Source organism: Mus pahari, chromosome 13, assembly GCF_900095145.1.
Source record: "Mus pahari chromosome 13, PAHARI_EIJ_v1.1, whole genome shotgun sequence".
Lineage (NCBI taxonomy): Eukaryota > Metazoa > Chordata > Mammalia > Rodentia > Muridae > Mus > Mus pahari.
This window is the reverse complement of record NC_034602.1, coordinates 22,882,752-22,896,548: the sequence shown is the minus strand read 5'-3', so window position 1 is coordinate 22,896,548 and position 13,797 is coordinate 22,882,752. Positions and strand designations below refer to the sequence as shown.

The 13,797-nt window shown below is 43.9% G+C and overlaps 1 protein-coding gene across 1 annotated transcript; it reads right to left on the bottom strand.

The window, feature by feature from the left end:
• Positions 1-4,444: 4,444 nt before the first annotated feature.
• Positions 4,445-12,958, bottom strand: Purb (purine rich element binding protein B). Its single transcript, XM_021210176.1, has one exon. The coding sequence runs from the start codon at positions 12,752-12,754 to the stop codon at positions 11,765-11,767; it is 990 nt and encodes a 329-aa protein (XP_021065835.1). The 5' UTR covers positions 12,755-12,958; the 3' UTR covers positions 4,445-11,764.
• Positions 12,959-13,797: the final 839 nt, after the last annotated feature.

Genomic DNA, 13,797 nt, shown 5'->3' with positions numbered 1-13,797 from the left:
ATTAGTGATCAAGCGGGGAGGTCCCCTTGTGGGTGGTGCCATCTCTGAGCTGGTAGTCTTGGGTTTATAAGAGAGTAAGCCAGGGGAAGCAAGCCAGTAAAGAACACCCCTCCAGGCTGGAGAGATGGCTCAGTGGTTAAGAGCACTGACTGTTCTTCCAAAGGTAGAGTTCAAATACCAGCAACCACATGGTGGCTCCCAACCATCTGTAATGAGATCTGATGCCCTCTTCTGGTGTGTCTGAAGATAGCTACAGTGTACCTATTTATAATAATAAATAAATCTTAAAAAAAAAAAAAAAAGAAGAACATCCCTCCATGGCCTCTGCATCAGCTCCTGCTTCCTGACCTGCTTGAGTTCCAGTCCTGGCTTCTTTCAGTGATGAACAGCAATGTGGAAATGTAAGCTGAATAAACCCTTTCCTCCCCAACTTGCTTCTTGGTCATGATGTTCTGTCCAGGAATAGAAACCCTGACTAAGACAAATTGGTACCAGCATAGTGGGGTATTCCTGTGACAACCTGACCCTGTTTTGGGGAGGACTTTGGAACTTTGGGCTAGAAGATTGGTGTTAAGAGCTCTGTGGAATGTTGTGTAGGAGCTTGGAAGATAATGTTGAGATGGAGGTTGTCCAACGGACTTTGAATAAGGCATCACTTCATTTACAGGGTAATGTAGGGCTGGAGTGATGGCTCAGAGGTTAGGAGGACTGGCAGCTCTTCCAGACAACCCAGGTTCAATTCCCAGCACCCACATGACAGCTTTTAAATGCAATTCCAGTTCTAGGAAATTATTCTATGGTCACTGCACACACATGGTATTCATACATGCACACTAAACACACCTACATGGAAATACTAAACGAGCAATCCAATGCTGTGTAGACCAATTATTGAATACTCAAGCATCTCTAGATAGAGCGATTGGCAGAAAGGAAAGAAAAACAAATGGTCATTTGCACATTTAATATTTCTTTTGCTTTTGTTTTATGTGTGTGGATATTTGCACCATGCATATTTGGTGCCCGAAGAGGCCAGAAGAGGGCGTCAGATCCCCTGGACTGGGAGCTGTCATGTGGGTGCTAGGAATCCAACTCAGGTCTTCTGAAAGAGCAACCAACATTCTTAACCACAGAGCAGTCTCTCCAGCCCCAACTTACTCATTTTAAATAAATGTGTTTACTGACAGTGAAATGTCTGCCTCCAGGGAGGAGGAGAACAGATTTGTGTGGTGCAAGCATCTAATGGGCTCTGTCAGACCAGAGTAATAAACACACTTTCTGTCAACTCTACAGACACAAGAAATTTCATTGCATCTGTGTTGGAGTGGAATTTAGCACAAGAAATTGTTTTTTAACTTAATTTCTGCATAAGAGTTGCATGTCTCGTGGCACAGTTTAATGATAACACGTGGGATGGTGCTCAGGCCTTTGATCCCACCACACAGACTATGTTTTGTTTTTTGGGTTTTTTTGTTTTTTGTTTTAGTTTTTTCAAGACAGGATTTCTCTGTGTAGCCCTGGCTGTTGTGGAACTCACTTTGTAGACCAGGCTGGCCTCGAACTCAGAAATCTGCCTGCCTCAGCCTCCCAAGTGCTGGGTGGGATTAAAGGTGTGTGCCACCACTGCCCAGCAGGATCATGCCTTTCTTTCAGTTTCTCTACAGCTGTCTCTTGTAAGGAGCAAATGCTTGAGTTAGGAATGGTGCTGTTGATGAAAACATCTATTGCCGCTTTAGTGCTTCATAAATGTTTTCTACTCGTAAAACTTTGACTTCCACCCAAACCGTGGGTCATGTCTTCTACATCTAGTATAACATATAATAGCTACTCAATAATTAACCGATCATGAATTATGAATAATCTAACCTAAGAACAGTTACTGAGGGGCTGGAGAGCTGACTCAGTGGTTAAGAGCACTGACTGCTCCTCCAGAGGTTCCGAGTTCAACATCGGTGGCTCACAACCATCTGTAATGAGATCTGATGCCCTCTTCTGGTGTGTCTGAAGAGAGTGCCGTGTGTGTGTGTGTGTGTGTGTGTGTGTGTGTGTGTGTGTGTGTGTATATATATATATATATTTTTTTTTTTTTTTTTTTTTTAAGAAGTAACTGAGATTTTGGCCATGACCACCAGGTGTCTCTCATTTCCAAAAGTCTCAGTGCTTCCTTGGAAGCTAGGTTGCCTTGGCAACCCTTAGAAGCTTCATTCAGTGTGCCAATCAACTAAAGACTCTCCTCTGGATACATCTAGGGGGTTTGTTGGGTTTTTGTTTTGTCTTTGATAGCGTCTCTCTACATAGTCCTGGCAATGAAACTCACTATGTAGACTAGCTAGTCTGGCCTCAAGCTCAGAAAGATCTCTACCTACCTTCCTTTGCTTCCCAAATGCTAGGAGGATTGGTGTGTACTAAAACTGGCATTTGATTTGTGCTTTAAAAAAATCTTTTAGGCCGGGCGTGGTGGCGCACTTTTAATCCCAGCACTCAGGAGGCAGAGAAAGGCGGATTTCTGAGTTCGAGGCCAGCCTGGTCTACAAAGTGAGTTCCAGGACAGCCAGGACTATACAGAGAAACCCTGTCTCGAAAAACCAAAAGAAAAAAAATCTTTTAAGCTTTTTATGTGTATGGGTGTTTTACCTGCTTACGTCTGTGTGGTACATGCGTTTAATACCCAGAAAGGCTGGGAGCACGAACTAAATCCCCTGAAACTGGAGTTACAGATAGTTGTGAGCTACTGAGTTGGTGCTGGAAGTCAAATTCAGATCAGTACGTGCTCTTAACCATAGAGCCATCTCTTCAGACCCTCCTCCCACTTTCTTTTGATTCATGGTCTTGCGATATAGCCCAGGCTCAAAATTACATTGATCTTCCTGCTTCAGCCTAACAAAGAGGTGGGATTAGGTGTTCCACCACACCCTGCTTTACAGCTTTATTTTTTCTGTGTGTGTGTGTGTGTGTGTGAGTATAAGGACAAGTAAGGTCAGTACTCTCTCAACCAGGTGGGCTCTCGGGATCAAACCTTGGTCATGAGGCTTGGCTCCAAGTACCTTTACCTGCTGAATCATGCCCTTGGCACTGTAGCTCATCTTTAAGTTCAGCCCTTAAATCAATAGCATCAACACTACCAGAAAGATTCTTAGAAGCACAGCTTCTTTCTTAGGTCCAAACTCAGAATAGATGCAAGGTCTTAGGCAACTAAAGTACAAAGTAAAGGGGTCTCCGTGTAAACTCATCCCAGGTATTTTAGCCAAGGGCCTGAAGACAGTGCTGGAGGATTTTGTTTCAAACTTTGTCAGCATCCTGCAAGCACCATAGCAGGCTGGAGGCTCAGGAAAGCTGTACACTGAGGACTGCGTTGGCAGAAACCCTTAAGACTTCCATCATCGCCCCTCCCTTGTACCTTCAGATCCCACAAGGCACTGCTTCTTAGCTCATACTACACAGTAAAACCGCCCTGGGGAAGCTTATCAAGGTCCACACATCAGATCTCATGTCTCCAGATGCTGGCCCAGTTGACCTGGACATGAGAACCCAGAACTCTCTCAACTATTCTGTCTCTGGCCCTAATAACCAATGCCAGACTGCACAAAGGCATTTTCACAGGAAAATTAGGTGTATGCACCTAAGTGTTGTCTCTGTGGATAAGATTAATAAAACATTTTGTTTTTTTGAGACAAGGTCTTGCTATGTTATGGCTGGCCTAGTATTTGTCATGTAGACCAGGCTGGCCTTGGATTACCTGAGATCTACCTGCTCAGATACCTGTCCCACCACTCCTGGCTAAACTTCCATCTTCCCCAGTCCCACCCTTCATTTTCAGAAATGTCGCTTACGCAGACTGATGTCTGGCACAAGTTCTCCAGGATGACCAAAATTATGAGACCTTCTCCATGAGTCCAGCTGACGAACCTTGATATAGCACGTGTTCACTGTCTACTTAAGTCTTTCAGAAGTCTACGGTGTGCTCCAGGAGTCAAATGGAATGGTGTCATTACTCTGACAGTAGATCACATGTATGACTGTCTTTTAAAAAATCTCCCATTTCTAGTCTGATAGGTACCCATGGCTATATCCCAGAAAGATTCCCTTGGATATGGATAAAGCAGTTCCTGAAACAAAGAGCTTGAGAATCTCTGACCAAGACCACTGAGCACCATCTTCTTATTTCCCCTCTATCATTTGGGCAAGAGAAGATTGGCCCAATTTGCTGCTTAGTCAGTTCAACATAAACGAGGGAACATCTGGGGGCAGCAAGCTTTTGTGAGCCCTTCTAATCTGCTCTGACTTACTCAACAGAAACCCGGATGATCTGAACATGGCTAGATTTCAGGTCACTTCAAGTGGGGACTTCTTCAAACCCACAGCCATTTGTGAACCACAAAGGATGATAATAGTTCCTTCCCCAATCACCATGCAATCCCTTAAATAAGAGGCAAGGGCACAAGACTGTCATTCACTTTTCCGCATACTTTATTTGTTACAAACATACAATTTTTTAAATATAGACTGTAAAACTCCATTTGCAAAAGTCTGCTATTGGAAGGAGTGCACACCAGCAGGAAGGATTCTTAAACTTTTTATTTCTATGAGTTTTTCTGTCAGTTTTGCTAGTTAGTGGTAAATNCGGGACCCGCCATTTTACAGACCTGTCTGAAGCTTCTGGCTGTATTCACATTGCTCTCTGAAGCAGCCCTGCTTGTCTCACAATTTATCAGAATCTGAGCTTCAACCTACAGGCAGTGAGATCACCAGCCCGTCCGGACTCTGCTTTGAACGGTTTTCAGGAAGTGTGGTTTCTGGATGGGTACTGCACTTCATGGATTTGTTTGAATTGCCCATGCAGCTGTGTTTGTTAAAGTGCATACTTCTTTTAAAAAATAAGAGGAATAATCTTTACTCTTTAACCAAGGTACTTAAAAAAATGAACTTTTTGGTCTCTCAGCAGATATTTCCCAAATTGATCCTATCGCTACAAATTTTAGTGTTCTATTTACAAACGTTTATAGGGTTCCGGGTGGAGGGGACCTTATAAAATCAAAGGTGCAGCTTCACTTGAAGCAGAAACCAGCTCTACAGATCCATACACAGGCATACACACTGGTTTACGATGCATAATAAGCACGTTGGTATTTACACAGAGACTAAAGACGTTCCCAAACCCTCTTTAATTCCAACCTAAGCTAATTGTACATCTAGACCAGGAAGCTGTCTCCTGCTATCAAGATTTGGTTTTACCTCAAATTACTTCTGAAGATTCCCAACTAGAAGGACGTTAAGTCCCAGCTTTGGAGTGAAGAACCTAGCCTAATAGAGCCACTGGCAGACAGGATGGGCAGTGAGATTCCTACAATACAAAGTATGTCATCTGCACTTTATTCACAAGACTGGTAAGACATCTGCATAAAGTTTCACAAGAGTAAATGCCTAATACAACTGTTCTAACTTCAGGAAAGAAAAGTCCAAATACACTGACAATCTTAATTTCAAATATCAAGGTCACAGAAAATTAACTAAAATATACTTGCCTGCCAAAAAAATATGCAAAACCACAGACTCTGTAAAAAAGTATGTCACGCTGACCTACAGCCAAGTTTCTAGACTTTTGGCCCAACCTCCTGACTTTCCAGACTCCTGAGGACTTTGGTTCAATGGATAGTGACATGGGCTTGGAGAAAAGGGGTTTTACAAAACCTCCATATTTCCACACACACCGTGCTCAGAGTTTACTCCTGCTCATTTTCCTGGACTTATATTTCTCTGAGACAGAAATTTTAAAAGGGAATAAACAAACTTCTTATTCTATTTCCAAATACTAAGATTTTACTAACCATTGTGATCTTGCAACATAGGACACAAAATATTTTGCCTTTAAGAAATAAAAATTGTGTTGAAAACGTTAGCCAGTGAAGAGTTCCTGAAGGTGGGGAAAGGTCACACCCGTGCCTTCTGCACTTCCTGGTGGACACTGAGCAAGGCCCACTACTGCTTTCTCTCTAGAACTTGAGACCCATTTACCAGAGGACAAAAATGATCCCTCTTATCCATGCCAGGGGACGGTAATGTAGTGGGCATAAAATCTGATCACAGAACCTTATGTTTATAGTTAAAATCCTTCTTCAAAGTGTTAAAATCACAAAAAGGCTCTAACTTCTAACAAAGATCTGTTCTCTTTATTAGAAGTCCTACTCAAACTACAAATATGGCATTTACTATTGTTTTAAAATGGCTCTACCTATTCCAATTGGAATGTCTAATTTAAGAGGCATTTGCTTTTCAAATGAAAAAGTAGTTACATGATTACATTGGTGGCTATTTCCTATTTCATTAGGAAATATAAAATACATTCATAAAGGCCTTAATTTGGGTCAGGAGTACACACAGTAAATGGGAATCACTAGGGAAATAAATCTTTATGGTGCACTTTTATTATTTTTCTGTTTCTCAAATTGAATTTTCAAAATTGATGACTGGCTCCTATTTGTTCACATACAAATTTATTAAATACTTCAGTAATGAAACTAGGTTTAAAAATTGAGGACTGAAAAAGGTAACTTTAAATGGCAAAGTCAGATATATCTATAAAATTCACCTTTTATGAGTCTAGCTATCTCTTAAATTTAGGGGGGCATTAATATTTTAAAATAACTTAGCTCTTCTAAATTAAAAGCAGGGGAAATAAAATACTTCATCATTTCCACCTTACATCTGGAATTTCCAACAGGACAGGACATGAACTTTTTTTTTTCCTTTTTTTTTTCTCTGTATTTTAAGGTAAATGTAGCTCTTTTTTTCTTTTTTCTTTTCTACAAACTCCCCCCCCTCCCTTCCCTATCCCCCCTCCCCACACCCACCGTTCAGTCTATTGAAGGGAGTTACACTCTTTAGGAAGACAGCTAATTAATTTACAGTACTCTAAAACCAACCCTGAAAACAGATAATCTCATTCACTTACTAAAACTTCAGTGCTGTTGTTGACAGAAAAGAAAAGTTACCTTAAGGCTCAAGGGAAAGCAACTTATTAAATTGTGAGTGCAGCATCGTGTACTCTCCCATCCATTGGAAACTAGCAAATGCATTCTCATCAAGAATACAAACTTTCTAACATTAGCAAAGATCTCTATTCTCCTTACATAGAACAATACTCAGAAGTGGATTATCTAGGGGGCCTGAGAAACCATGATCCACATCACACATTATCCATGTATTTCATGTTCAAAAAGTGCTTCATCTTTGAGAACTGTCAGGGTTAAAATGGAAATATACAATGCAAAGTCACTTGACACCTTTTCAAGTGAAGTACAACATGGAAAAGGAGCAAAAGGATGGAGGCTCTGCTCTTTGAACAGGCCTTATTATGCATGTGACTTTTAGGGTATACTAAATCAAAATTGTCTTAAGAATTAGTAACAGTGGGCTTTTATACCACTATATTTTAAAACCTGAGATTGGACATCAAAGCAGTCAACTTTGTTACTCATCAGAGCAATTCTGATACTTCCTAAAAATAGAAGAAAACTCAATTCAGGGTCAAAAACATTAACTCTCCCTAATCAAAACTTGCCATTAAGAGTGGTGCAGAACGACCACTCTCAGCCAACAGGTCATCTTAACACAAGTGTAAGTCACTTCTTCCACTTCTCACTGAGCAAGGCCACACTATTTTCAAATGAATATCTACTGAGAGATCAGTTGTGCATTGGACAAAGTACCATAATTGGGTAAAAATGAAAATAAAATTTACAGTGAAGAATACTTATGTGCATGGCTTACACACTCCAGCCTTTTCTTATTTCCATCCACCTCAAGAACAAGATGGATGCAAATAGTCGCCCGCGTAGACTGTTCTACACCCCTGTAAAGCCAGTCAAGGTCACAGTAACAAAGCATCCTCAGCAACTCTAGTGCCTGAAGTGTGCAGCCATTTACAGACCACTCAATATGAGGGCATTATTATAACCAGCCTCTTTTGCCCACAACCCTGCATTTTCAGGTAAGACAGGATAATTGTTTTGTTTTGAGAAAACCGAAGCTTGAATCTTTTAAAAGACCTGCAATTTACTGCAAAGTGATCCAGAGGTAACAAAGGAAGCAGGAGGCTAATGGCTGCCTGCACCAAAAGCCTCTCAATCATTTTGCAGTAAATAATTATGGAAAGTGACATGACAAGAAGCCATGTGTGCTCATGGCTACAGTCATTTGTACCACCTACATGCCTCCAACAGATACATAGGGTGTCTGGGTTTTTGGTTTGCTTTTGTTTGGTTTTTGGTGCCGTGCAGATTTATGTTTTGTTTTGTGCAGCATATGCACTGAAGGACTTGCTGACAAGAACTGCCATTATAGGCATGCTGAAATGATGTGTAGGGACAATAGAAACCACAAAGTAGTAGGGTCTCTGCATAGATTTTTTTTCCTCTTTGATTTTCTTAAAAACACATTTCTACATACAGTAGTCTGAGAAACAAATATTTCAACAATAATTTGAATTGGAGTTTTAGCTCCAACTTCTCAGGAATGTGACTATTTTCATTAGCTGGGCTATCTGCCAAATTTAACAGAAAAAAAAAAAAAACTCACTCTGAATCGTTCATAGTAGCACTTCAAAAACAGAACAGAAAAGTTGGTTGCTTCTCATAATTTGTACAATGCCATTTTCTGACAGAAATCAACAAAGACCAACGCCTTCAAAAAGCTAGTATTTATGACTGACTCTCCACGTTTGCAGATTTCTATTGTCCCTAGTCCCTGGATGAGGGTCAGTGAAATGCTACAATTAATCCCCATCCTTCTGCTATCTTCCTACAGTGGGAAGAGAGGCCATGAACCATCCCCTGCAGGAGAAATTAACCTCAGAGATTGGTTAAGACATAAAAACCCACCACTATGACATTTACCACTTAATCTTACAAAGGCAGGTCAAAATTTTAATATAAATTACTTTTGCCAACACATAGCTTATGCATTCTTTGCTCCTTTTTTTGGAGGATTCTCAAATTGAAATCTAAAGATTTACATATGATATATTACTGTTATATGGTCTAATGACTAAGAAAATTTCTCTGGTAACCAAAGCTGATGCCATATATGGTAGTGTTCTTGGCATATACTCTATATGCCTCAGACCACTTCCACATTCTTTCTATTCAGCTAATTATAGCTTAGTAGCCACTGGTGAAGGATTGTGAAGACCCTGTCATTTCTACAGAATAGAAAGGCAAGGCTAGTTACTGCAATTCAGCCAAATAAAAAGAAAAAAGAAAAACAAAAAACAAAAACCAACCCCTTGAAAAGGAGAGGTACTGCACCTTTGCAAAATTGAACTGGCTCACTGCAGCTGAGCAACAGAACCACCACTGAAGCAAGAAAACAAGTTGGTCTATACAGGAATAGTACATGATTTCAAAATGAAAACGTTACAGCAATCAATGAATAGCTGCAACCTTAATTTTCATTGCTGCCTCAGAGTTTGAAACTGTAAACAGTTTCTGCAAACCTAATGCTAGTTTCTCAGCTCCTTTACTAAAAGTAGGAATTTGTTCTCCGCAGCAAAGAAACAAACACTCAAAACACATAGGTAAATACAGCAGGACATTATTGAAAACAGCTGCCTTGTAGTACAAAATACAGTACAAGTATACGGATGTCATTAGAACATCAAAAATACTATTGCTCCCATACAATTTAGGAAACATTCTTTGCAACGGAGAAAAATTTAAAAGAAAAGCTTTAAAAAAATCTGTTTAAAAATTCTACTGTGGATGATGAGAGTAGAGAAATAGTCTGTAAGGGCACCAATGTTTGTGGCTCTTCCATTTTTAAGTCTAAGATCAACAATATTCTGAGTCTATTTTTTTCAAAGCCTAATTTTATATACACTAATATTTCCCTCCCTCTCAGCCACAGACACAAAAAATGACCTTTTTGTATATTACTTATTTCCGAATAAATACAAAAAGATTGTATAGATTGAATAATACCAAAATAATAAAAAAGGATATGCAATAAATTAAAAAGGCAGCTCAAATAAAGGGCAGGCATGCAGTTAAAAAAAAAATACTAAGATTGTGGAGGTGGGGTTACTTGCCTCCTGGTTCTTGAGAAGGTGTCACACAGATACCTGAAAAACTTTGGAAAGAACATTAGCTCCCATTCAATTCAAAGTTGCCTAGGTCTATGACATTTCTAGGAATTCCTTTTGATGGGGTGGGATTAACTTGATTAGAAAAATCATTTATACTGAAAATCCATTTAAAATATAGAAGAGGCGATCCTTGAAAACCCCAACTTTTATTCTTGAAAGACAGCTGGATAAACCGGCAAATGCCAGTTTGTTGAAATTTCAAGATGGTATAAAAATGCTTCCAGGATAGAGTCAGCATTCATGTTCACTTCAGTTCCATTCACAGATGGATTCAGCTTCCACCGGGTGCAACGCTTGAATCACTCATCCATCATTTGCCAACTTTGATTGTGAGGTACTGAATACGATGGATCAAGTTCTTAAAAATTTATTTTAAAAGAATAAATGATGCTGGAATTCTGGACCTGAGGATCATCAGTATTTCAATAAATCCACAGATTAAACTGAAGGTAAACTAAGACTTCAGTTCTGTTATTTCCAACTTCTCTGTGAGGATGTATATTTCATTAAAGCTCAGGCTTGTAGCCACACAGTTCCTTTTTTGCAGATAGTCAAGTTTTAAGGTTTAAAATGCAGCCAGCCAGTGGCTGTAACAGCCGAATTAGCCATAATTCACTGGCTCATAGGTGGAGCCATTGGGATTCAGCTCTCACTCGTGCTAAGCCATTTCTTGGTAATGACCTCCATATTTAAGAGATCAAGGGAAGAACTTTAATGAGCAGCAACCAATCCACTCAAAACAGTCCGCTTTGTGCTTTATGCCTGACTTCTTGTGCCTACCTCAGCAATCCCCATTGTAAAAATGCTTTTGTTTCTGAAAAAAAAATTTTTTTTGCCAACTTTTAAACTATTTTAGTAATGGATTCTAGTTCAAGCTTTGATCTCTGAATTTATTTGCATCCCGGAAAACAATTCTGCAAAGAAAAGACAGGGGCCTTGGTCCAGGTTCCATGCAAAACCATTTTTTAAAATGGATCCAATTTTCGAATTCTCCAATGGTTTCTTGAATTCTTCTCTTGCCCTGTCCATGATTGTGTAAAGTTGCATTCCTTTTCATAAACCTGTACCCTCAGAACTGGGTAACTGCAACAGGCCTCTTTCTTCTCAAAGATTCCACTAAGACCTAGATCCAAAATGCTGATTTCGATGGAGGTGAAGGGATAGGTGCTGCAGTAGTGAGGCCTGGAGGGATCCTAAAACCAGATTACCCAGGTAGAACACATATTCAGCTATTCCCAATGCATGAGTCTGGGTAACCCAGGCGTGGTTTTGGTCCCAGACGTTCGAAGATCTATCTATCCCTTCCAGTGTTTTCCTGATGAATTTCCGAACCTCGGTTTTAAACAACAGAAGCTGAGACTCTTGCGCAGGTGAGGAGATGCTGCTGGCCTCTTTGCAGGTTGCTGGCAGTTCCTTGGAACTTAACTGCTTTTCTCTAATTGTCTGTGACTGTTTTCTTATGGTTATTTCTCTTAACTATATTATTTTATTTTTTTTTGTTTTCTTCGTCTGCGGCCTCCCCTGAGCCCTCTCCACTAGCTCACTGGGGATGAGAAGGGAAGGGAGCTCTCTAGCCAAGGGGATGGTGGTGGGGTGGGGGGAGGCCGGTACGGGAAGCTGCCCGCTTCAATCCTCATCCACTTCCTCACCCTCCGACTCGTCGCCGCCGCCGCTGCCCCCGCCGCGTCGCTCGTAAAGCTTATCCCTCTGTCGCTCCTGGATCTCTTTCATTTCATCTGCATACCGACAGAAGGCGCCTCCAAACTTGCCCCAGGCCTTGAAGGGCACGGTGATGGCGTTGCGGTAGGACGGCTTCACCTCGCTCACTCGCAGGAACACCCCGTACTTGTTGCAGCCGACGTCGAAGAAGAAGCGCTTCGAGTCCACCGTGATGGAGGTGCCCTCCGGGAGCTCTCCGTACAGGCCGCCCCCGGGGCCGCCGGCGCCGCCCCCCGGGCCGCCGGCCAGCTCGTCCTCGTCGCCCCCGTAGTCGTCGATGAGCTTGGCGAGCGCGTCGCGGAACTCGATGAGGCCCTGCGCGGGCAGCGCGATGGTCTGGCCGCTCTGCAGGCCGCCGGGCCCGGGCCCCCCGCCGAAGCCGCCGCCGCCGCGGTTCACCGTCTGGCGGATGCGCAGGAAGCGGCCGCGCTGGTTCTCCTTGAGGTCCAGGTAGTACTTGCGGTTCTCGCGCACCAGGAACTCGCTCTTGAGCGCGCGGCGCGGCCCGCCGCCCTCCTCGGCGCCCGCCGCCAGCTGCTCGGGGCTGCTGGGACCCAGCTGCGCGTAGTGCTCGATGAAGTCGCCCAGCGAGTCGCGGAACTCGGCGGCCACCGCCATCGACAGCGTGAGGCGGCTCTTGGAGCCGCCCGCGCCCACCTCGGCGATCTTGAGGAAGCGGCCCTTGGCGTTCTGCTTCACGTCCAGGTAGAAGCGCTTGTTCTGGATGTCCAGCCGCTTCGAGGCCAGCTCCTGCGTCTCCTGCTCGCCGCCGGGCCCGCCGCCGCCTCCGCCGCCGCGGGGCGCGGGCTGGAAGCCGCCGGGCCCGCCGCCGCCACCGCCGCCGCCGCCGCCGCCGCCGCCACCGCCGCGCTCGCTGCCGCTGTCGCCGTCCGCCATCTTCTCGGCCGCCGCCTCGCCGCCGCCGCCGCCGCCGCCGCCGCCCGCTGCGCTCGCGCCCCCGCCCTCCGCCCTGCGGCTCCCGCTCCGGGGCCCCCCAGCCTCGCCCGCCGGCTCCTCACGCGCGCCCGCCGCTCATCGCCGGCCGCCGCCGCCCCCCATCGCCTCCGCGCCCCGCCCCGCCCCCGCGGCTTCCGTGCGGCACGGCCCGCTTCCGGCGCGCGCCTCCCGTGACGTCACGCCGCCCCGCCCGCCGCCGCCGCCGCCGCCGCCGCCTCCCGGCCGGAAGACTCACACGCACACACACGCACACGCACACACACACACACACACACACACACACACACACACACACACACACATATATACCACGCCGGCGGGGCGCAGACGTGACGTCACTGGCCGCGCCGGGAAGGCGTTCTGAGGCTCCCCCGGGCGAACCTGTGCTCGCTGGGTTTGGGGTCCTCTTTCTTGATGCTTCACTGACGCGCCTGGTTTCAGAGGGTTTAGTGTGTAATTAGATGATTCTGTCGCTTTGGGGCGGTGGGAAGGCAGAACGTTTTGCTGAAAAGCACAGGAATTACTCAAAAGTGGAGCCGATCACCTACCTCATGGCGCCTGGGAAAGCAGAGAGACAGGAAAGGGCCAGGGACGAGGGATCTTTCCAGAACATACCCCAGTAACCTGTTTTCTTCAGTGAGATCCAACTTCTCAGTAACGCTACTAGATTATTAATCCTCAGGGACCAGTACACTGATTAAGTCAGAATCTTAATGATTGGATCCAGCAAACCTTCAGTAAATAACCCCGTGTTTCAACAAAAACAAACAAAAAAACAGAATACCACCTTACTTTACAAACTCCCTGAATGGAGTTCACACAAATAACTTTTTTGTTTTTTGTTTTTTTACAATTGGGTGTTTTTAATGTTAGGATCTCACTAAGCTGTATTGGCTTGAACATGAGTTCTAGCATCAGTTTAATATTCGTTAACCAGGTTCCTCTAAAGTGTTTTAAATTGGTGTGTGCCCGTGGGTATACAT

Excerpts from the sequence above, each read along its gene's own strand:
- Purb (XM_021210176.1), bottom strand. The coding sequence starts at position 12,754 with ATGGCGGACGGCGACAGCGGCAGCGAGCGCGGCGGTGGCGGCGGCGGC.